The sequence below is a fragment of the Rutidosis leptorrhynchoides genome, chromosome 1 (assembly GCF_046630445.1).
Source record: "Rutidosis leptorrhynchoides isolate AG116_Rl617_1_P2 chromosome 1, CSIRO_AGI_Rlap_v1, whole genome shotgun sequence".
In the NCBI taxonomy this organism is placed as follows: Eukaryota; Viridiplantae; Streptophyta; class Magnoliopsida; order Asterales; family Asteraceae; genus Rutidosis; species Rutidosis leptorrhynchoides.
The window spans coordinates 145,162,492-145,187,215 of NC_092333.1; the positions used below are offsets into that span (position 1 = coordinate 145,162,492).

The 24,724-nt window shown below is 33.9% G+C and overlaps 3 protein-coding genes across 3 annotated transcripts; all 3 read right to left on the reverse strand.

The window, feature by feature from the left end:
* Positions 1–8,847: 8,847 nt before the first annotated feature.
* Positions 8,848–9,956, reverse strand: LOC139866131 (uncharacterized protein At5g39865-like). Its single transcript, XM_071854267.1, has one exon. It carries the CDS (start codon positions 9,823–9,825, stop codon positions 9,136–9,138), a length of 690 nt encoding a protein of 229 aa, XP_071710368.1. The 5' UTR covers positions 9,826–9,956; the 3' UTR covers positions 8,848–9,135.
* Positions 9,957–11,507: 1,551 nt separating this feature from the next.
* LOC139866141 (uncharacterized) lies at positions 11,508–14,778 on the reverse strand. The gene is made up of 4 exons (XM_071854279.1): positions 14,587–14,778; positions 12,546–12,647; positions 11,988–12,148; positions 11,508–11,870 (listed from the first exon to the last, which is right to left on the reverse strand). The coding sequence occupies exons 1-4, from the start codon at positions 14,669–14,671 to the stop codon at positions 11,754–11,756; spliced, it is 465 nt and encodes a 154-aa protein (XP_071710380.1). The 5' UTR covers positions 14,672–14,778; the 3' UTR covers positions 11,508–11,753.
* Positions 14,779–16,840: 2,062 nt separating this feature from the next.
* Positions 16,841–18,973, reverse strand: LOC139866151 (33 kDa ribonucleoprotein, chloroplastic). Its single transcript, XM_071854292.1, has 4 exons — positions 18,473–18,973; positions 18,265–18,366; positions 17,530–17,838; positions 16,841–17,207 (listed from the first exon to the last, which is right to left on the reverse strand). Exons 1-4 carry the CDS (start codon positions 18,926–18,928, stop codon positions 17,061–17,063), a joined length of 1,014 nt encoding a protein of 337 aa, XP_071710393.1. The 5' UTR covers positions 18,929–18,973; the 3' UTR covers positions 16,841–17,060.
* Between the last annotated feature and the right edge of the window lie 5,751 nt (positions 18,974–24,724).

The following is a 24,724-nucleotide window of genomic DNA, read 5'->3' on the forward strand; positions in this document are numbered from 1 at the left end:
TGATGATTTTGCTGACACTAATGCATATTTGGATGCACAAAAATTGTGTTTGATGTGTTTTGCAGACTGAAAGGGGTGAATCTTCATCCCAAGCTCGCAATGCTCCTGCTGAGAATGTGGAACAACAGGAGGTGGATAACTACTACAAGCAGGATATACCTCATCCAGTCATGACATTTTCTGATATGCACTTGGAAGAGTTGCACCCGAACCTGAGATTTGAAAGACTTTGGATAGATTATCCAAAATACCAAAGGGGTTTGCATACTCTTCATTCTAAGGTTGTTGAGGTACCGAGGGTCATAGAATGGGGACCCTTAGAAGCTGTAGAATTGGCCGGGCCAATTAGGGAATTACTTGTACAGAGGTATGGTAATTCTACTTTTAATGACTGGGTACGTTTATTCACCATGCGTAGACCTGTATATAAAGTATGGTGTGAAGAATTGTTATGTAGTATAGAATTAAATGATCGGGTAGCTAGTTTAACCGACCGATCATTTATTAGATTTTTGTTAGGAGGTTCGATGCGCCACATGTCTTTACTAGACATGGCTCAGGCTTTACGTATATATACGCCTGAGGAGTTAGCATCTGCCGATTGTAGAGGGTTGATACTAAACGGTAGAAAGATAGATGAAAATTTTGATACACACGGTGTGTGGAGTCAAATGACAAGCCATCACCGTTTCAAAGGGGGAAATTACTCTTATTTAGATATAGATAGAGCCGAATTAAGAGTGATTCATAGGTTTTTAGCTAATTCGATTACACAAAGAGGTAAGAACAAGGAAAAGGTAAATGAACAGGATTTGTTTTACCATATGTGTATTCGAGACCCACAAAGCGCTGTAAGTATACCTTATTGTGTGGGTTATTATTTATCAGCTATGGTTAGGGGGATGCGACCACATAGCATAATAGGAGGTGGTATTTTTATTACTTTGATTGGTGAATATCTCGGTGTGGATATAAGTCGGGGGGGATTATTAGTGGAAGAACCAGAACCCCGCGATACTATAGGTTTAAATGTATACCATGGTGCGAAAGTTTTGAAGAGGCGAAATAACGCCGCAGTACAATACCATGGTAGACATCCACAGGTTGAGAGAAACCAACAGCAAGGTAATGTAGGAGGGGGAAATGAGATGCAAGAAATGCAAAGGTTTATAGCTTCACAGGAGTACGAAAATACTAGACAGAGAGCATTTGAAGATTGGCAAGTTCATCAGAACCAAATCATAGCTCATTGCCAACATATAGGTAGAAACTATATTCCTACACCGAAACCCATCTTCCCTCCCTGGTCTATGGAGATGCAACCACCGTATCCTACGTATAACCCTGCCGAAGCATTCTATAGCACCTATGGTTATGCCTGGAACCCCTATTGGTACCAGTATCATCCCTAGTCTACTTAGTTTTATTTATTTTGTAATTTGTAATATTGATATATTTAATACTTATGTTAATATTGTAATAGTTTTTATAATTTTCTAACTTTTATTCCTAGATTTTAATAATTTTTGAATGTGGGGTAATATACCAAACTTCAAAAATATATATATATGTTTGCAGTTTATCTTATGTACACAACAGGGTAAAACAACGCATTTTTAAAGACTGGCATTAAGTTCAGCAAAAGCAACTAATTTTGACGACAAGATGCAAAATATATGTGAAATAACAACAAGACGGAATGAACAAATGATGTGCACCATTTATCATTCAGCAAACAAACGCCAATATATTTGGAAACTTTGGTAAAAATTTAATCATTTTCACACAAATCACCCTCAATAATTTAAATTGTAACTGATTTCTTGCAAATGAGGGCATTGCAAGATCTTAAGTGTGGGAAGGGGTTAAATTCTTTCGGATTTTAACATTTTTACTTTAAACACTGGGTTACCATTAAAAATACTAGTAAAGCAGTAGTTGTATTAGAATCTAGTGCTCTCTGATAATAAAGAACAGCCCTAGTCTTATATACTGACTACCCAATTCTAGTAAAATTTTACAAAATTTTCAATTAAATGAACTCAAAATCATGTTTATACATATTTATGAACGATAAAACTAGGTTATAACACCGAAATTATTGTTACCTCGAAAAGGACATAAATTGAGAAACAAACCAAAATGTTAAAATTCATTTAAAATGGAATAGAGGACGATAAAAAAGGAAAATAAAAGCCAAGTGTGGGAAAAATTACCAAGTTATCTTAAACATATGCCACATATTTTTGTACAAATAACTGAAAATACTTTTGCTTTGGACTAAACTAAAAAGTTTTACCTGATTTACTGTAAGAAAGATGGATCTACACGATGAATCAATTCCATCATTAAAAGGAAGTAAAGTCTTCCGAAAAAGACACGCGCTTCTTGATTTAGGTCAGGAAGTTGTCGTCCAGACCAGCTGTAGGTTGACGAAAAATCTAGAAAAGTCATCACTAAAATCAGCAGGAAATCCACGGACCTCAGCATTAAACAGGGTCGCCAAGTGGTCAGATTTATCCTAACCATGAGAAGGATTTATCTCGTAAAATGGGGGGGCACCATGCAAATTAGCTGGATAAGACTAATGAATCTGATCCCCAGAAAGGATAATCTCCTTAAAGATTAAAAATCAGCTTTTAAGCCTGATATTACTCAATCCTAGAGATTGACCTTAAAGATTGAGAATTCAAACTCATGGAATTCAATGATATCTAAACTCGAGCTTGAACGAGAAAATATTTTGATCAAAATTACAAACCGATTTGTTTTCTGAAAACCCTATTTTCAATGTGTTCATTACCATTGAACGTAAAATCCTAGGAATTCACCTGGAATTCATTAGGTCACCTGAACCAAATCGGCTGTCAACCGTAAGAACGGTGGTTGCATAGCATGGTCAAAGATAGGACCTTGTGCCAAACCGAAAAATTATAAGGGTGAGCTTTACTATTGCTCCTACCAAGGATAGTAATTGCGTCCGACACGTTATAGACCATAATTAAAAGCATGTCAGGGGACATTGCCTTAACAGTTGCTTGTTCAACGCTTTCCTTTACAACCGGACGGTAGTTTACCGAAAGGTAATATACGGGACAAGTAAACTGGACGTGTTGCTTTCCAAATACAAGGTTAGCAAGTGGGTGACACAAAACCGCAAGTTTTGAGCTAAAATTTTCAAATCTGAAACCCACCAAACCCACAAAAATATTTTGCAAACACCGGTAAAGGGTTATTCCGGAAAACTTATCTAGGGTAAAAACTAGATTTAATTTTCAAAAGATCAAATGTTTTCATAAAGATCCAATTTTCTTAATGGATCTAAATTTTTATAGTCATGTGGGACTGTAAACCATATCGTTACTACCATTGTTTATACCGCCGTATAGAAATCACTGATGTACAAAGTGTGAAGAATAAAGAAGTGATTCTAGTATTTCAAGACGATATTGCTTGAGGACAAGCAACGCTCAAGTGTGGGAATATTTGATAATGCTAAAAACGAACATATATTTCATAGCATTATTCCTCAAGAAAGACAAGCTTTTAGTTGCAATTGTTCTATTTACAAGTAATATTCGTTTAAATAATAAAAGGTGAAGACAAAAGACAGATTCGACGAATTAAAGACGCAAACGACCAAAAAGCTCAAAAGTACAAAAGACAATCAAAGAGGTTCCAATTATTGATAAGAAACGTCTCGAAATTACAAGAGTACAAGATTCAAAACGCAAAGTACAAGATATTAAATTGTACGCAAGGACGTTCGAAAATCCAGAACCAGGACCAGAGTCCCCTCTCAACGCTCGACGCAACGGACGAAAAATTACAAGGCAACTATGCACATAAATATAATATAATATTTAAATAATTCTTATAATTATTTATATATTATATAAATAAATAAAAACCGTCGGCAAGCGAGACTCCAAAATGGGTGAGCTGTAATTTCAAACTCCGCGACTCGCGGAGTTTGAAGGCCAAAAATGCCGCGAGTCGCGGAGCCCCAAGTTTTGAAAATCCCTATAAAAGCAACCGAATTCTGAGCATTTTTAATCATCTTTTTCTTCTTCTCTCATAATACTACGTAAATATTTATATTTATATTTATATTTATATTTTAATTTTAATTTTAATTTTAATTTTAATTTTAATTTTAATCTTAATAATAAGGGTATGTTAGCGAATGTTGTAAGGGTGTAAGTCGAAATTCTGTCCGTGTAACGCTACGCTATTTTTAATCATTGTAAGTTATGTTCAACCTTTTTATATTAATGTCTCGTAGCTAAGTTATTATTATGCTTATTTAATCTGAAGTAATCATGATGTTGGGCTAATTACTAAAATTGGGTAATTGGGCTTTGTACCATAATTGGGGTTTGGACAAAAGAACGACACTTGTGGAAATTAGACTATGGGCTATTAATGGGCTTTATATTTGTTTAACTAAATGATAGTTTGTTAATGTTAATATAAAGATTTACAATTGGGCGTCCCTATAAATTACCATATACACTCGATCGGACACGATGGGCGGGGTATTTATATGTATGAATAATCGTTCATTTAACCGGACACGGGAATGGATTAATAGCCACTAGAATAATTAAAACAGGGGTGAAATTATGTACAAGGACACTTGGTATAATTGATAACAAAATATTAAAACCTTGGGTTACACTCAGTCGACATCCTGGTGTAATTATTAAACAAAGTATTAAAATCTTGTTACAGTTTAAGTCCCCAATTAGTTAGAATATTTAACTTCGGGTATAAGGATAATTTGACGAGGACACTCGCACTTTATATTTATGACTGATGGACTGTTATGGACAAAAACCAGACGGACATATTAAATAATCCAGGACAAAGGATAATTAACCCATGGGCATAAAACTAAAATCAACACGTTAAACATCATGATTACGGAAGTTTAAATAAGCATAATTCTTTTATTTCATATTTAATCTCCTTTATTTTATATTTAATTGCACTTCTAATTATAGCACTTTTATTTATTGTTATTATATTTAATTGCACTTTTAATTATCGTACTTTTTAATTATCGCAAGTTTATTTTATCGCACTTTTATTATTCGCAATTTTATTATCGTTATTTACTTTACGCTTTAATTTAAGTCTTGTATTTATTTTTAACATTTTACATTTGGTTTTAACTGCGACTAAAGTTTTAAAATCGACAAACTGGTCATTAAACGGTAAAAACCCCCCTTTATAATAATAATATTACTTATATATATATTTGTATTTTTATAAAAGTAAACTAATATAGCGTTAAGCTTTGGTTAAAAATATTCCCTGTGGAACGAACCGGACTTACTAAAAACTATACTACTCTACGATTAGGTACACTGCCTATAGTGTTGTAGCAAGGTTTAGGTATATCCATTTTGTAAATAAATAATTAAAACTTGTGTAAAAATGTATCGTATTTAATAGTATTTCCTGCTAAAATTTAATAGTATTTTATACCTCTCTGCTAAAACATCAACATATCCATTTTTTATTTATGTACTTGTTTTATATTTGTATAGATACATATGTATATATTATATTAATTTTTATAATATTACATAATAATATAAATCTACTAATAAATTTTAGAATGTTTTTAATTTTATTAAGAATACTAATTCTAATAATAATAATAATAATAATAATATCAATAATAATTTTAGTAGAATTTATAAAAAAATAATAATAAAGGAAATCATAAGATGATAATAGTAATATTATTAATAATACTATTAATAATACTAGTCACAATAATATTAGTAATAATACAATAATTTATTTATATCTATATATTTTCGTATTAATCTAACTAATATAAATTTTAATATGAAAAGTAACAAATATATTGTTATAACAAATTATATTTGTCAAATCGCATATCTATATATTATATATTAAAATAATACTAATATCAATATTAATAATGAAGGTAATACTGATATTGATATTAATAATAATAATAATAATATAAATTACAATAATACTAATATTATTAATGATAATAATAATATTAGTAATGATATTACTACAATAAGTTATCTATCAAATTCGCTTCTATAGATAATATATTTAAAGTAATTATATACATATCGCTATCATGTATATTAATTTTGAAAATAATAATGTTATTATTATATCAACAACAAAAAAATAATGTTATGTGATATAACCATATGATATACATTATATAATAATTTATTTGGAATATTAAATGTTTATACAATTTAACATATATTACAATATACATATAATTATATATAGAATTCATATATTTATATATAAATTTAAATTAATTACAATTTAATTATTTTATATCTTATTTTACATGTTATATTTTATTATTTTGACATATTATATATACATACATTTATACATTTTTATTTATAAAAAAAATTGTTCGTGAATCGTCGGGAACAGTCAAAGGTTAAAGGAATATATTAAAACAGGGCAAAAATTTTGAGACTCAACATTACAGACTTTGCTTATCGTGTCGAATTGATATAAAGATTAAGTTTAAATTTAGTCGGAAATTTCCGGGTCACTACAATACAAACCCTAAGGCGTCAATTTAATCAATAATTCGTTGGTTTTCTTTGATCCCGAAGCGTAAACGTATTTGTCTCAACCTAAATTAGTGAATTACGCCTCTAATCTTGTTTATACGTTTGATCTAAGATCCGGAAATCGTCTACAAGGGAACTGTGCCCTCAACGAAAAGTCTACACATTGTCATTTTAGAAGGCGATACGATTAACCTTACCGATCATCCATTTTCACTTTTGGGTTCGAAAAATGTCCATCATCGAGTTCGTATTTTGTAGTTGGATAAAATATTCCCCTATAAGGTAAAGCCTTCTAATATTAAAATTTGAAGTGTAGTGGAAAAGTATAGCTAGAAAAGAGCAAGAAACACAAAATATTTTTGATGTGGATTAATGTTAGATAATATGTTGTTGCTCAAGTCCAATTGTGAGTTTAGTGTCCATTAGTGATACTTGGGGTTTACTAGGGTATCATCCAGAGATTGCAAGTGATTTATTCTCTTTAGGCCAGCCGTTTCAACACCTTGCAAGGACTTTCCTAGCTAGCTCGTTACAAGCTTTAGGGCCTGTTTACTTACACCTTAATGGACTTAATTGCCTCAAGGACTTATTCGGTCACCAACATCATGTGTTTACTTGAGGCTTAAAGAATAATCACACCTTACCCAATGACTGTTTCGATCACCCCAAAATGCCTACTACTACACATACAGCCATTCTAATTTCTTTAACTACCCTTCTTTTAACAACTCCCAAAATTATCTTCCTGACCACCAACGCCATATAATCTGTAAATTTGTGTTCATCGTCATCAAGAAGCAAAGGTAAAGAAAAAAAAATTGTAGAAATTGAAATACCTATTTTCAGTTGAAGAAAATCGTAGCTTTTAAAAAAAATCTTCGATCTTTGTTCATCGCCATATTGAAGTTACAGTTTCCAATTGAAGAACATTGGTTATAATCTTTGTAAAATAGTTTCCCCTATTGTAACGCATGAAGTACAAAAATATGTATTGAAAGATATTTTGAAGGTAGGTAGGCGTGAAGTTTCCAGAATTATATATTATACATACGTTTTTGTTCATTAATTAAAAGAAATAGAACTTAACTGTATATCTTTTCTAGATAGATTTTTACAATCTTGAGAAGTTTCATGAAGTCTACATAATCTATAAATATAAATACTCGTATATATAATAAATAAATTCAATATAAAATAATTAAATAAAGAGTAAATTTGTCAATTACATTATTAAGATACTTCATTAAGTAACAAAAATAAACACCTTATTATTATTATACGATTATTCCATATTGCCATTTATATGGATATATCCATCTATATGGATAAAGTGACTTAATCAAAAAAAGGTAAACAGGCCCTTAATCCAGTTTGTGAAGTTAGATCCGAGTATCCGACCCTATTTGATCAAGGACTTCTAAGTAGAAACTTATGGGATATGCTACCGAGTTGCCCAATGAAGCACATCACCCGAGTTCAATTCCTAGCTATGCCATATTGTTCAAAAAGGGAGTGTGACTAGAGGGTGCACATAATGCGCAATTCACCCGGTACCAGGTCTCGAGCTCGGGGGGCTTGATTACCCGATGTTTTACCTTCTATGGGGAGCCAATGTGCTCGTTCATAGGAGGGTTTCCTCGCTTACCAAAAAAAAAAAAAAAAAAATCATATGCCTATGAAAAGTCAATTTTCAAAAATAACACCGATTTTTTTTTTTTGTTCGTTTTGCCAAATGCCATTATTCATTTAAGACCATCACCCCGTTTAACAATAGCCTTGTCGGGATGAAAGCATGTTGGTCTTTACTAATCAAATGGTGAAGTGGTGAATGATCGAGCGAAGCCTAGTTGCTAGGCTTTTGGCAATATAAGTAACGCTGATGAGAATTATATTATCTAAAAAAATCCACCACTTATTTTAATAAATTTTTTATCCCAATAACCGTTCACCTTTTTCCCCACATAGAGAGCCCATCATGATCTTAAGATAATTAGAACATGGGTTTGGCCCACAGAAATGATCAGCCCGGCCTTAGTAAATTATCCAACCAATTAAAGATTAAAAAGTAATCAATATTCATTGCAAGTCATCATTAAAATCAGCAATTTCAATTTTCAAATAAGAATTAAGTAGCAAAGTTAAGCACACTAACTTACCAACAAAAGTGTAGAAATCAGGATATCAAATGATATACTCATGGTGATAAATACAGCCCGAACCATAGTAGGATTAATAATAATGGCAGATAGTACATAAGATGATAATGAGCATATGATACCTCAACCATATATTTATCATATATTCATATTCACATGTTTATTTTCAAACTTGAATCTCTTCATCTACTTGTCATTCAAAACACATCCATCATTTTTTCAGTCTAAAACAATTAATATGCTTAGGACACAATTTTTTGGTATGGAGATACTAAGCTCTAAAAGCATAGACTTCCTAATCAACTTCTACACGACAAATGCCACGTACCTCACATTCGTGGGATTAAGTGCTGTGTACGAGCCTACCTTCAAGTAAACTACTAAAAGCAAACGGGACATTTCACTAGCCCGTTCTCATTACATTCTACACAACTAATCGGAAACATGGTATCATTCTCGATAACCTCCTCCAAGACCACCTTTCGGCTACCATTGCACGTTAAACAAAGCACAAAACGCATCCCCCCACACCCTTGGCAGGGCCCAGTGGTCGGACTTTTCGGTATGCCATTCAAAAGGTCTTCTAACTTACCTTCTTCATGAAGTCCGACCACCTCATCAACACCGCCAATAAGTCTTCCTTTGATAAATAGTCTTGGTGGGATCACCCTACCGCCCAATATTCGCCACAACTCCTCCCTGAACTCCATGTGCATTGAAACGTCTCGTTCATCGTACAAAATCTGAAAACTCCCTAACAAAAACCTTATTGTGTTACAATCTTCAAAAGTCTTACGTATACCTCTTAAGCTTGTTGTGTAGAAGATGACTGAATCATTTCCACCCGGTGGACACTTTTCTTCAAACTCCACCAACAATGAACGGTTTACGGTTTCTTCTGAAACCGTCATGTTAGTCTTCATGTCTTCATTCTTCATGTCACTTGTGAGTGTTGGTGTTTGGAAGTACTGATTTAATGCATTGTCATGAAAAACCAGACCTTGTTTTAGGTTGGTGATGGCTGAAATGGATTTCAGTTTGCCTACAAATCTTCCTCTCATTCCCTTCATCTCTTCACTACGCTTCTAATCAACTTGAGGGAGGTTTATAAACTGAACGGATCGGTCTTTATCAACGACGTTGTGTCAATAATCGGTAATGGGTAACAAACTAATCTATATAACGAAAGTTTCGTAAAGGAAGTTTACATGATGGGGGCCAAGGGGTAAAGAAGAAGGTGAGAGTAAAGGACCTTTATATATCTAGTGGTTGTATATGGTGGGGGCTTATATGTTCTGACCTTTGGTTGGACACACCAATAGCGTTATAGTCCACCAAGAGGGACCCACATTCATCAATTGATAAAGTCGATATCGCAATCAACGATTGTGTTCAAGAGAGCCTGTGATGTAGGACGGATGTATGGACACATTATATGAACAAATGCTTTGGAAGAGACTTGAATTTAATGAACTCAATGCTAATGTTGAATTTAATAAACTCAATGCTCATTTGAAATGCTAAAGTTGATCAATGAACTTACTAACTAGCTACTTGATTTGCTAAACTTGTGTTAGGGTGAAATGACAAAAAAAAAAAAAAAAAAACTTACAAAATTGGGTTAAATCAGACCAAAAATTTGGCAATGATGGAGATAGCAAACCAAATTAGGCTAAAAATGGGAGACAAGGTGTGGCACACCACATATAATTGAGTCACAAGGAGGGGTCTTGCAAATGGCTAAAAGCACCTTCATCTACTCTTTTAGTTAATCAACTAGACTTTTGTGGATATAAAGTTAAAGCTATATATAGTGGAGGGGTTATAAGACTTTTTTTGTACCAACCATGATACATGTCTCTTAACAATAAGGACTTAACAATTAACGTAACTACCCTACTGGACCATCATACCCATTCATTGATTATCACTTATGAACTGAACCTCTACTCCTCTACCCCAATCCAAAACATTATTGAGCATATGCGATTAGCTTTCTATCAACAACAGCCCCAAAGATCACCTATAAGAATGTACTTTGTGCATTAATGGTAGTACCTTGACCATAAACTAAGCCCCAAAGATCTATAAGAACGTACTTTGTTCATTAATGGTAGTACCTTGACCATAAACTAAGCCCCAAAGATTACCTATAAGAACGTACTTTACATTAATGGCAGTACCTTGACCATAAACTATCAACAATTCCAAGTACCTAACCTTAAAATGTCACCATTTTCAATGAGCGTGTCTGATCAGTATTGCAGCTAAAGTCAGCCACGATGACCGTTACAACAGCTAGGAGACTTCCCGACTTGTTTCGGCAGAAGTCGGTCAACACGGTCAATGGCTAGGAGACTTCCCGACTTGTTTTGGCACAAAACAGTCAAAACGGTCAATGTCAGTCAAGACGGTCAAAATTAGTTTTTTCAATCCTTTTATACATGATAATCACTTGATCTTTACTAAATAAAAACTTTACCATAAGCTCATTTCAGTTGCCTTTATTCATGTTTTATGTGTTTAAGTTTGATATGTAAAACGGTTTAAAATACATCTACTTTCAAAAGTCAACATTGATCCATGCCCGTCTCGTCCCATTAAAATCCCGACCTACTCGTCTCCGTCTCCCGACCTTTTTCAACCTTGGGTCTGATACCACCTATATTCATGTAAACATCCTTCAAGGAAACCATTTCATTAGACATTTAGACAAGTAACACGATTATACATATGGAGTATACGCCGAAAATAAGATAGAATTACACGCCGAAAATAAGATAGAATTACACGCAGAAACATCATTTCTCAAAGTACATGAACAGGACATAGCAGCCATACGAGTTATAGAAGTTGAACCATCTAAGCTAGTACCGAACCCAGAGTGAAATATAACACATTACACAAAACCATCCACACAAGGAACATGGGATCATTTACAGTACATGTTTATTTATTAATGGATTTGGTCGAAGATAGCAGATTTCAATTCAACCACTTAACTGGAAGCTATTTGTGCCTCAGAGCTGTACCATCCGATACTGAAATCAAACGAGATGCACGTCAACTCCTTTTTGTCAGCATCTTGCAGCTTCATTGTGAGTGTATATGAACCCTGTAGTTGTTGAACAATACTTGTTAGCTCCATGGGAAATTGAAAACAAAGTCAAATGTACAACAATCAATTCAAATGTACAACCATCAAATGCATGTCAATGAGAAAGCTACTTACAGGTGGAGTTACTGAAGGCAACGCTTGGGAGTGAGAGATTGCGAAGTCACCGGTAGTAACGGGGCAATCTGTCTTGGTGCAAAGGTCACTGGTCTCACTATACACACCGAAAAAGTAGTATGACACATCGATTACAAGGTTCCCTCCAGAAATGGGCGTGTCTGCATTCCAAAAACATAAATTATAAATCTTATTCTAACAGCTATGAAAATGTAAAATATCGAATGCCTAAATCGATTTAAAATGCACTTCTAAATCATGTTCAGCCAATCTTAAAAATTGACATTCACACACCAAGTCAAATCTGCATTACAGCTACTATTTTGTGATGTTAAGGAACATGCCCACAAGACAAAATCATAAAAAGAGAATAGAAGTATATGATATTTGTAGAATCATAACAAACACGTGTGTTATACTTTCTCATAACAAACACCATTGCATCATTTTGTATATCGCAGATAAATAACAACAAACCAATAGGGGATAGCTGTTTGCATCATCCTCCAAAGATAAAAGTAAGAGACAAAGATGAATATAATTAGGATAAAGCTCTACCTGTAGATGCAGAAATAGTGAAGGTGGTCTCTGTGCCTCTTTCTATTGGGTAAGGAGTGATCTCAACTCCACTGACCTTGACATCATAATCCTTGTTCTTCTCTGTACAAGTTTTGATAATACAACATAAAAATCTTTATTTAATGTGTATGCTACTGAAATAAAAGACATGCCCACTAGAAAGATCTTGTTTTTATACATAAGGTTCAAACTACAGTACCTTAAGTAATTCATATTCAAGTATGCTATTTTCATAATTCCAACATGGTTCAGGTGCACAAAGACTTGTGTTAATTTCATTAGTTGATCTATTAACATATAATGAAGCTTATACTAAATTGCCACAATCATATAGGTCTAACGGTTACCAAAATATCCGTCCGGATCAAATAAGACATCAATTCATCGATGTTTCTCAAAATTCAGCATGATTTACAGAAGTATTGGATCTTAATATTAATACAATTAACTTCAACTTTTAGAAAAGAAAAAAAAATTATGACAACTATGGTAGCACTTGACATATTCTGTTCTACATATTCATAAATATGTGGAACTTCCTAACTGCACTAAACCTAAAAAAATCTATTATTCATAAGCAACAACGTATATGTGCAGGTATGGATGGCAATGGATCGGATATGGATCGGATGATGCAATATCCACATCCATATCCATTTAATTTTTCCTCATCCATATCCATATCCATATCCATTTAATTTCAGTTCATCCGTCCATATCCATATCCGATGGATTAAATATCCGTTGGATATCAAATGAAATGTTAATCTAACGATGAATTCATCAATTTAATATAGATTATAACAAATGTAAATATTTAATCTTTATGTTTTCGATTTGTTACACATGTTTTGATTGTAATTTGTCGCCGATTGTGAATCTAATTAAGCAAAATACGTTATAATATAAGTAAGTATACGTTTAAACTAATATAAATATGTAACTTTGAATATTGTTAGTAACAATTTAATAATTGTGACTATCACAACCCTTATTATTGTTAATAAGTTAAGAATTTGTAGGTCATATGTATATGTATATCGATATGTAGATGTGTATGCATACATTTTAATACGTATATATGTATGTAAAATGCATTTCGGGTGATAATGGATATATCCGTGGATGATAAATTGTGATCCATATCCGATCCATGAAATATTTAGATCATCCATATCCATATCCATATCCATATCCGTTAATCGTCCATTTACATCATCCATATCCATAATAAATGGATCGGATCGGGTGGATGTCCATGGTTTAGATCATCCATATCCATATCCATATCCATATCCGTTAATCGTCCATTTACATCATCCATATCCATAATAAATGGATCGGATCGGGTGGATGTCCATGGATGTAACATCCATTGCCATCCCTAGTGCAGGGGCGGAAATATGTGGGGGCAGGGTGGGGCGCCGCCGCCCCCAGTGAATTTGTAACTGATTTGTAATTTTAAGTGAAAAAATTTTGAATTTTTCGATTTTGGCCCGTGGATTTTTTTTCCCCAAAAGTATCCATAATTTGTCCCCAAAGCCTTCATATTTTGCCCAAAAGCCTCCATATTTTTCCCCAAAACCTCCTTATTTTGTCCAAAAAATTTTGACCAAAAAATTTGCTAAGCTTTTGAAAAAAATTTCGGCCCGGTTTAAAAAATTCCTGCCGCCACTATATATATATATATATATATATATATATATATATATATATATATATATATATATATATATATATATATATATATATATATATATATATACTTATACTATACTTCGGATTTTTGAAGCAATTAGGGTTTAACAGTTAACATCAAACACCAAATCGAAAAGTCAGCTTATGTGCAATCTAATCTAAAACAGTATTGACCAATAGAATAGAAATAACTAAAAAAAGGAATATGAAAACCCTAATTACGTAAACACGATCAAATTAAATTAATTAATTTATTATAAAATCTAAAACTCTTATATGTTTGAATCATATACTAAACTAAAAAACTTAATAAACCACTTACTGCAGTATTTCACATCGATTGCATCAGCAATCAGAGAAATCGAGCAAATAAATACGATAAATAATTTGCTTTTAATTCCTGCCATTGGTTTCTTCTTCAATCCGATCTAAATGTTTAGATGATTTTGAGACTGTTGGTGTGTGTAAAAAATTAGAGATGACGTGTTTAGTGAGGAGACTTAAGTTATGACGGTAGTTTAGTCGGTGTTGTGTTGTCAAATTTCTAGACTATTAGTGATTATTGCTTATTTACATTTTGATACCTTACGTTTTTCATTTTTACAATTCATGTTCAGTAACTTTTTCTGCAATTGTTGCCACAATAAAATTAAGTAATTTCTATTTTCTACGATTCTTGCCATGATAAAACTAAAGTAATTTTTACCAAAATCTTGATAATTGTTGTTGATGTGCACAAAAATATGATACGGAGTATATTTGAATAATCTTCCATGCACGGTAACTAGAAATTTGTTATAATTAATACTCCATAACTTCAAGAAACTTTATTTGATTAGCATTTATTTATTTTTTTAAAATTACATCATTTACTTTTTCAGAAGTCACCGTCCTTAAAAAAAATAGAAATATGCAAGACACTCAAAGAAAGGAAAACTAAATTTGAACATTTTATATTTTTATAAAAAAGTAACATTTGGCACACAAAAAAAAGGAGAGTAAGGTTTTGTGAAAGGTCAAAATTAAAGAATTTTATTTATCATAATGATATGCAAATGTGTTTTATTCGGACACATATTCATCCGTAGAAAGCCAAAAAGTGTTTGGACTTTGGAGTATAATTTTATCATAATGATGTCCATGCATAGACGTATATGAGTAAATCATGGTGATGTACGGGTGAATCTTGATGGTGTAAGTGAGGCATCACTCCTTCCATACAATAGTTACATATGTAGTTAGTCAAATTAACTTGGTATGATTTGGAATTGACGAACCATGAGCAAAGCTTTGTCATTCAGGTCTAAAGTTTTAACCTATCAAACCCACAAACAATATAGAGAGTTGACGTGGTTCATCATTCAACTCTCCCTTCTCTTTTTCCACTACCAAATCAGCTTTCGAAACAAGCTAAATCTTTATCTCGCATACAATTTTTTTCATGTAATTTAAACCTCTACAAAAATGGACGTAACGTACGAAACATACCATCAAAAAGGCAACATAGATTCTAAAAATAACAATTGCAGATACAAGTTGTTGTATTAGCTACAAAGGTTTTCGACTTTGTACCATGACTTGCAAACAAGTTGTATTCCGATGCTACAATTGCACAATCCTAATTGTTGAGGCACACAAAGTTGATTTTGCCTGAACATAATGAACATCCATCTCTTTCAGTACAACCAGATCATAGAATAACCCACAAGACACACATCTACAGTTTGCTAATTTTGCCATATAATTCGAACAACTTGATTCACGTGTAGTTTGATTTAATTAAGAGATGCAATTGTGTGTCTGTCAAAAATCAAATACAAGTTTCTATATTTGATTTACAATGGCCCATTCTATGCAGAGAGTGTGTGCGCGTTACTGCGTTACATGAAGCAAATTGCCATTAATACAAACACTATAGATTCCAATACAAACACAATATTCTAAAGTTCTATATGTATTAGCTACCTCCACCTACTTTAGCCTCAAGTTTCAACCATCGATGGCGTGCTCTGATTCAACTCTCTTGGTGCAAGTTACTCCTATTCTTGGATTACCTATCCTTACTCCACAAATTCCAGATTTATGTAAAGCAAAATTTAAAAACATTGAATTCAGTTAACAAATCTTCCATTCAAATTTAAAAACCATTTCTATTTCTAAGAATAGAATACTGTTCACCACATAGTTCTCATCTGAACACAATAAGCTACGCATATACAAATCAAAGCATTAAAACTAAAATCTCAAATATTCTCAACAGATAATAAAAATATGTTACCTGAAAAAGCTACTGCAATTGACGGTAAGTAGTGAAATCACATTGACGTTGGGTCAAAATTCCAATATATGTGCGATAGGGACAACTGAACTGAATTGATAAAGAAAAACGCAGTTCTAGCATCAAGACGGATTTTGTACGGTAACATCCGCACACGAATCTAAATTCCGATCTGGTTTGCACGATTATCGAAAAGTAACAATCTATATGACCTACTGATCTTTAATCCATAATTTTCATTACTGTATAATCAAAAACAACATAACACAGTTCAACAAATTGACAGGGAGAATTCTAATAAAATCTCAACCTGACTGATTATTTATATTGATACAGTAGTAGATAAAATCTCAACTTTGAACATCCCATATTACTTGTGAACAATTTCAATAAACTAATTGACTAATTTTAATACTACACATAAAAGACATGACGAAACTCACACAAATGTTGCATTCTTACACAAAACTTGCTCTAGGGTGACTACGAGCAAAGATTAGATTATGTTCTAATTACAGTTATTCCTCTAATGAAGACCCCACACTTGAAAGTATCTCACTCTCGTCAACATTAATCTCAGAACTTTTTTCTATTCTCGGCAAGCGAGACATTTCTGATGTTTTCCCAGCTGATAAGTTCAGTCGCAAAGGCCGACCCTCGACCTCCTATTCACCAATAACACAAGACAAATGTATAAAATTAGTTCTTAGGGAAAAAAGCATATGCTCGTAATAGAGGTGACAGATTGAAATGTGTAAAGTGGTTGACCAGAAAACATTTTTTTGTGCACTTTAAAACCTTTTCAGTTATAATAGTTGTATACTTGTATGCATTTGAAAAAACTCTTTGGCTAACTTTTTACCAGTTTGACCGTTTTCCTTCCATGGCTAATTCTTGTTTAACGACTCATTTGAGATTATAAGATAACCCAAATCGACTCTAACAAAAGTAAACGGGACAAAATTGACATCTCTATTTGAAGCTTACCACTTCATTCATGGCACTAAGCGCAGACTCTGCAGCCTCAGGAGAGCTAAAAGTGACAAATCCAAAACCTCGAGACCTGCCCGAGTGTTTCTCATAGATGACTTTAGCGCTCAATAAACCAGGCTGGTCAGCAAAAGCATCTTTAAGCCTTTCTGAAGTTACGATCCAACTAAGGTTACCCGCATAGATTTTGTGAGGGCTTTCGATAAAATCTCGGTTACTACGTCTAATCTTTGGGCCCATCACTTCCCTTTCGCCTCCTCTTGCCACCTCGGGAAAGTTCACCTTTACACTTCTGCCCCCAATTTGCTGCAGATTATTAGCCCAATCAGTAACTATTTATTACATTACATCATGCATTCTTTAATTACATGTTAAAAACCAAGGTTGAAGAAATTGGAACTAGGGGAGTTCTTGGCGGGACCATTTCTAGGAGTTCTCGGAGAACGAGTTCTCAGTGGTTGACTTTCGTTGACTTTTGTGATAATTTTTATGATACCCGAGATTTGAACGAGATTTGACCGGTTCGACCGAGATTTGACCGATTTTTGGCTGAGAAACTCAATTTATTGGTCGTTGACCGATTAAGCCGGCCGTTGACCCTTTTTTTAGCCGATTCAAAACAAGAACTTGGCAGCAACTCTAAAACGATTTCTCGGCGAGAACTCGGCCGATTTTTCCGATTTTTGCAACCTTAATAAAAACTCGTTTAACACATTAAAATAAAATACTTACAGATCCATTAAACATTCTAATAGCTTCATTAGCTTCATGAACACTTGCCATTGTAATAAACCCAAATCCCCTGCTTCTATCTGTCACTCTATCATAAACAATCTGATCAAACACACAATTAGGGTTACACACATACACAAAACTCAAAGTTAATCACAAAATCCAACAATCATCAACTTAAAATAGACATAAAATGACTAACAATTACCTCAACAGAGCTAACCTCACCAGCTTCCCCAAACACTTGCGCCAATTCTGCTGACGTAATTGCGTACGGCAAGTTTCCGACGTACAGCCTTCCGGCTTCCGGCGACTCGGTTTCCGTTTCGGTTTCGATTTCTTCTTCTTCATCGTAATCATCATCATCATTAGTTTCATTCTCTGTTTCCAATTCTGCTTCAATTGGCAATTGTTCTGATTCTAGGGTTTCGTTTAATTCAATTGATGTGTAAGACGCGGAACATTTGGGGAACGGAGAAGAGGATGGAAGTAGTGGATAGAAATTAGGTCTGAAAGTGAGATATAATTTGGGGATTTTGGAGGTTGAGATTGAGGGATGTTGCAAGTGAAGTGCTATTGAGTTGCATTGTGAAAAAGATGAAAGTGTATAACTGGTAACTGGGATTAATGATGATGAAGAAGAAGAAGCAGCAGCAGCAAACATTTTTTGGATTTGATTTTGAAGTAATATTAAAGGATAATGTTATGTTATTATTATAAGTCTGACGATGATATTTGAATTTGATCCGGAAATTTAGGTTTTAAGATGTACGTGGTGTTATGATAAGGATGGATTCTCATTTTGTATGGATTCTCATTTTGTATACATGCAAATGAATAGAGATGATTGATAATCTTGCACGGTAAAATTATGAATTATTGATTATTATTTCACCTACTCTATAATTGAAGATGAAAACGAGTAATGTACAGTTAAGTTTTAGTATTATAAATACTCACTCAATTGTAAGGATATGTACACCATTTTTCAATAAGAATTTACTCTCTTCTTTCTTTCACATAAATTGAAAATAGGCCACTAAAGGTAGTTATAAGCCTACTGAATTATAATACGTTATCAGCACGAAGAACTCCAGTCGGCCATCATCCTCCACCGCTGGAAGATCTTGAAACCTCATATGTGTCTTTCGATTAAGAATTTATTAGCTTGGGTTTTTCCTTCAACCACTGATTCATCAGGTACTCTATACATGATTTAAATGTCTACTAAATGAACACATGATAAAAGGAAATAAATAAAAATAATAATAACGACTACAAATTGTAAGTTGACTTTTTGATATTTAAAACACATTTGTGGTACTCGACAATTGACCAATTAACTTATATTAAGTTAAGGATTACCTTTCTAGTTAGTTACTACTTGAATTTAGATGTCTTTATGAAAAGAGAACATACATCCGCCTTTTGTTGTGGTTCACATATAATTTCTTTTAATTTATTGAATTTTTGTTTATATACTCTTAAGAAAAAATAAAAATAAATAAATAAATAAAAATAGAAGGGCCGCACAACTATTCACCGTCGGTTATTCTTCCGGTAGGAAGGGCCGCACCACTGTTCGCCGTCGGTTATTCTTCCGGTACACTCGTCTGGCGACTTTGCTGATCAAAACCCATATTTCGATTCTAATTTGTGACTTGGTTTGCTCCTGATCTATGATCTGCTCACGATTTGTTGTTGTATTTGGTGAGAGAGAGAGATAGAGATCACCACGAACTACTACAATACTTGGAACGCCATTACTCAACAACTACCGCAATTGCTTTTCGTTTTTCTGTTAGAACAAAACACAAAACAACCATGATCACTTCTATCACCACAACCATACTTATATCTATTTTGTTTATTACCATTATAAATTACTGCTACTGCTACAATTGTTTCTACTAGATCTCGTGCCTGGTTCCTGCTCGACAAATACAGCACCAAACCCCAAATTGAAGTGCTATCTGTTGCTTGTAATACGCTGTTACAGCTACTGCAGCCATAAACAGCCACCACTTCGTTTATTTATTTATTTATTTAAAACCCTCGAACCTGCAGCCTACATATTTATACTACTATATTTACATGATTTGTTTTTCTTTTTCCTGTTGTGGGCTCCGATATTTTGCTAAACCAAACCACGATCTAAGATTCTTCTTTTGGCCGTGTCTTTTGTCCAACAAGAAAGTGCCACCACCAAATCCCACTTGTGCAAGTTGTTGATTAAATATTGGCATCTATTGTTCCTGTTATAATCAAACCCACTTTCGTTCCTATATCCTATTAAATCAAGAGTAAATGATGGTGACAGTGATTTAATAGTAATGAAATGAGTAATGCTCCACTTACATCTTCTTTATGTTTCCTTGTTTCCTGACCGAACCCCACAACTTATATCAATTAATTTCATCTTCAAATATCTCGTACTTTTGATCAATTGCTGGGTTCCACATAATTGATAAATTATGGATGTGAATGGAAGCATATAATGCTAAATCACGTGGCATTTGATTTATATATGGCAAAGTTTAACTTATGGGATCCACTAGTACTAGTCACTATCTTCATGTTCCCTCATCACAAATGTAACGACCCTGGATTTTTCAACGTTTACTTATTAATATTTATTATTAATGCTTGTGATTTAATGAATGTATTTCTATACATTTACTTGTTACCATACATGAATTTTAATTGCCCGACACGTCTTTGTGACACATGAACTTTTCACGAATAATATTCTGGATATTATTTACATTCATGATTAATTGTTATTAATCATTTTTAATTAACTAAGGTTAGTAGTTAATTACTTGGGCTCTTATTGGATTAAATTGTTAATTACTTGAACATGGGCTTTTATTAATGATAATGGACCTAGAAGCCCACCATACTTATCTTAATGGATTAATTTAGGAGCCCTTTTGTTGTAAGTAGTCCATTAAGGTTTAACTAGTTAATTAGTGCATAAATAATCTAGTTACTACATACTTACACCTAGTTCCCATGTAAGCTAACCTTATAACCAACTTTTGAGCCAATTACATGAAGAATCTAGTGGGTCTTTTCCTTCCTCTTGATTCCTTTTGGCCGTCGGCCATACAAGAGTGTGGAGGGAGTTTTTGTTTCATTTTTTGTATTACTTCAAGCACTAGTTCACTTCATTTCTCACTTACACACTTACTTGCATTTTTCTCTCAACATTTCTCTCATTTTGCTCTCTACTTTGTAAGTAACTTGAGCTTTTCTTCTCTTCTTCTTTTCTTTGAAAAACCGTAGCAACAACACTCCTCATCATCAATCTTTGTTTGTTGTTTGATTACTTGTAGTTGTTGTTGATTACTTACATGTTATTAAGGATCAAACTCTTTAGTTTGTTCTTCATTTTATCTTGTTCATACAAGAACATACAAGAACAAAACTCTCTAGTTTATGTTATACACTTAATGTTTTAAAGAAAGAAAGTTCATGTTGTAAAATCATACTTGAATTCATGTTTGTAAACTAAAGTTTACTTTCTTAAAGATCAAGATCTTGGCTTGAATCTTTAAAGTATGAATAACCATGAACTTGTTACTTGTTTATTTAGTTTATTTCTTCATTTCTAGCATCTTTAAATTCGTGATTTATGTTGTTCTTGGTCAAGTGTTACTAGTTAACTTTGATCTCATTTTTCTTGAACAAAAGCTAACTTTATAAGTTCAAGAACATGGAAGTTTAAATTTATAGTTACAACTTCAAATAATTATGAAAGATCTAAGTTTCTATAGCTTATGGTGTACATATTTTGTCATAAACAAAAGCTTGTAAGCTTACATACACTTTGCAAGATGAAAATCTAAGTTTTGTAACTTATGGTTTCATTAAAGTAAAGATTCAAGTGTTATCACTTAGGATTTAACTTAATAGCTTTAGATCTAGACTTTTGGGTCTAGGATCTTCAAGATCTAACTAAGAACTATGTTCTACAACTTAAGATCTTAATTAGTTAGTTTACTTTCAAGTTTGTAGTTCAATATTACTTTTATAATTCATGTTTGTGTCAAACCTAAGATCTTGATGTAACTTTGGTTCATCAAACTACTTACAACACTTAATTGAGTTGTGCTACATATCTTAGACTTGCATTAGTGTTATGATGGCCAAAACTTGGTAAAGATAATGTAAACCTATCAACGAGTTGTACACTTGAAGCTATATGCATCAAGGATGAGAACCGTGATGAACGTCAAGCACCAAGAACCCACCGGAACCTACTGTTTACTGTTTTCTGGAACTGATCAGAATACCTGGGCTACTGTAAAGTTTATTTTCAGTTATCTCTGTTCGAGTAGATAAATTTTTTATTTAAGACTCGTCTTAATCCGAGTTACGGTTTAGGATCTATGGCCCTCCGAACGTCACTATGTCCTTTTAACGTTGTGCTGAAAATTCTGACCTACTCGCACTTAGACCGTCGCCACGGTCAAACGAAGACGAGTTTGCTTCTGGAATTTTTACCACAACTAAAGGACTCATATACGGAGCCACGGCCACTGGTTTCACCTTATTTCAGTAGGTATAGAGGCCGTGGTGACTGATCCAATCAGCCTTTGTTTTAAACTCTTCTCTTGAATGAAACTTACTTTACACCTTTTGTTTGATGATGAATGATGATGACCTTTAAGACCTAATTTACATACATTTAAACCTATTGGGATGATTTACTGACTTAGTAATATTTGACTTAGGTTGAGGACTTTCTGGACCTACATACTTGCTTACTTCCCGACTCAACTTTACTAATACTTTACACTGTGAGTTATAGCATCCCTTTTACTTTAACTATTTTGGGAACTGAGAATACATGCGCATTTTACATTTTACATAATAGGTACGAGTACTTAAACTTTATATATGTGTGGGTTATACAACGGCATAAACTTTCCCCTTAGCTCGATAACGTTTAGTCATCGGTCTTTGAACCGGTGAACGTGAATCTTAGATATGGATCCATAGGGTTTGACATCCCCACTCGGGCTAGTAGCGCTATCATTTAACGGGTGTTTAATACTTCGTATACATACGCACTTGCCAAGTGTACTTTCAAGTGGTTATAAACGTTAAGTTAGTTACCAAGTGCCCACGGTTAAACATATACTTTATCATACTGTTTTGAAACGCTCTTTGTAGCACTGAAATCTCGTGGCCTACCTTACATTACTGTTATACTTAAACTATAGCTCACCAACCTTTGTGTTGACATTTTAAGCATTTTTTCTCAGGTGCTTAAGGTTAGCCGCTTCCGCTGTTGTACTAGTCTTGCTGTAGACACCCGCTGCTTTAGAGATGTCACCGCATGAACGTTTATCTTGCATTCATAAACATTATTACTTTTGAAACTATGATTTGTAATGACCATTGGGGTCACGTATAATTATTAATTGCTTCTATACATATAAGCATACTTTTGATGTAAAACATTCGACGTTAGTTATGACGTCACCTTTTATCATGAATGCAAACGTATTTTGAAATAGCATATAGTGTTTGACCTTGTAATGATCCTGTTGTTGGTGGTCCGTACATGATGATTTAGTACGGGGTGTCACATTTGTTATCAAAGCATTGGTTGTAGGGAATTAGGTTGCATTAGTGAGTCTAAGACCGACCCGAGCAGGATTCACTAATAGGACTAATCTACAACTTGCTAGTTTACTTGTTTCTGCAAAACTTACTGCATGCTGCTGCTTACTTTTACTGTTATGTGCCGTATGCTACTACGTGATTTCACCATTGCATGCTACCATTTGCTTTCGATTGCATGCTACTTCTGTATGATTCGTTATTATTGTCGTGCTACTTACAACTATACATGATCTAGACTGTCATAGTTACTTTGCCTAATACGTGTTTGCTTTATGACTTACTGACATGGAAAAAGTTCTTTTTCCTTGTTCAGATGTCGGATATTCCACCTGCTATCATTTTGGGCAGCGACACAGACTCATCAGCCACTTCACCTGCCGCTGTTGCCGATCCTCAGATCCCATCGGCGACACCCTCTAGTGACTCAAGCGCTTCGTCCTTCGGAGCTAGTAGTCATGCACTTGGCCCGATGGTTACTTCTGACGGAGCCGAGGACCCCCCGGAGATTCCAGCTCCACTTGCCCCAAAACCTCAGGAGCCACTTCACCATCCCGGTGGTGTTGTGATTCCTGCGGAATTTGGGGAAGGTCCATTCCGTAATCAGTATCGCCATTGGTGCCGACGCGCTCCTGATGGACGTCTCGTGCCGATCGGACCCGCCAGATACCGACAGATGATGGCCGTCCGAGGAGAGCCAGTACAGCCACCTGTGCAGCCACCTCCACATGATTCAGATGACCCGTCATCTGACGACACATCCTCAGACGACTCTAGTGACGAGGATTCCACCGATGACTCTGATGGGGAGGACCCCGATGATGCA

Excerpts from the sequence above, each read along its gene's own strand:
- LOC139866131 (XM_071854267.1), bottom strand. The coding sequence starts at position 9,825 with ATGAAGGGAATGAGAGGAAGATTTGTAGGCAAACTGAAATCCATTTCA.
- LOC139866141 (XM_071854279.1), bottom strand. The coding sequence starts at position 14,671 with ATGGCAGGAATTAAAAGCAAATTATTTATCGTATTTATTTGCTCGATT. Across the intron at positions 12,149-12,545 it reads CACTATTTCTGCATCTACAG|ACACGCCCATTTCTGGAGGG; the intron begins GTAGAGCTTTAT and ends TTTGGAATGCAG. Across the intron at positions 11,871-11,987 it reads TGCCTTCAGTAACTCCACCT|GGTTCATATACACTCACAAT; the intron begins GTAAGTAGCTTT and ends CAACAACTACAG.
- LOC139866151 (XM_071854292.1), bottom strand. The coding sequence starts at position 18,928 with ATGTTTGCTGCTGCTGCTTCTTCTTCTTCATCATCATTAATCCCAGTT. Across the intron at positions 17,839-18,264 it reads TTAGAATGTTTAATGGATCT|CAAATTGGGGGCAGAAGTGT; the intron begins GTAAGTATTTTA and ends AATAATCTGCAG. Across the intron at positions 17,208-17,529 it reads TTAGTGCCATGAATGAAGTG|GAGGTCGAGGGTCGGCCTTT; the intron begins GTAAGCTTCAAA and ends ATTGGTGAATAG.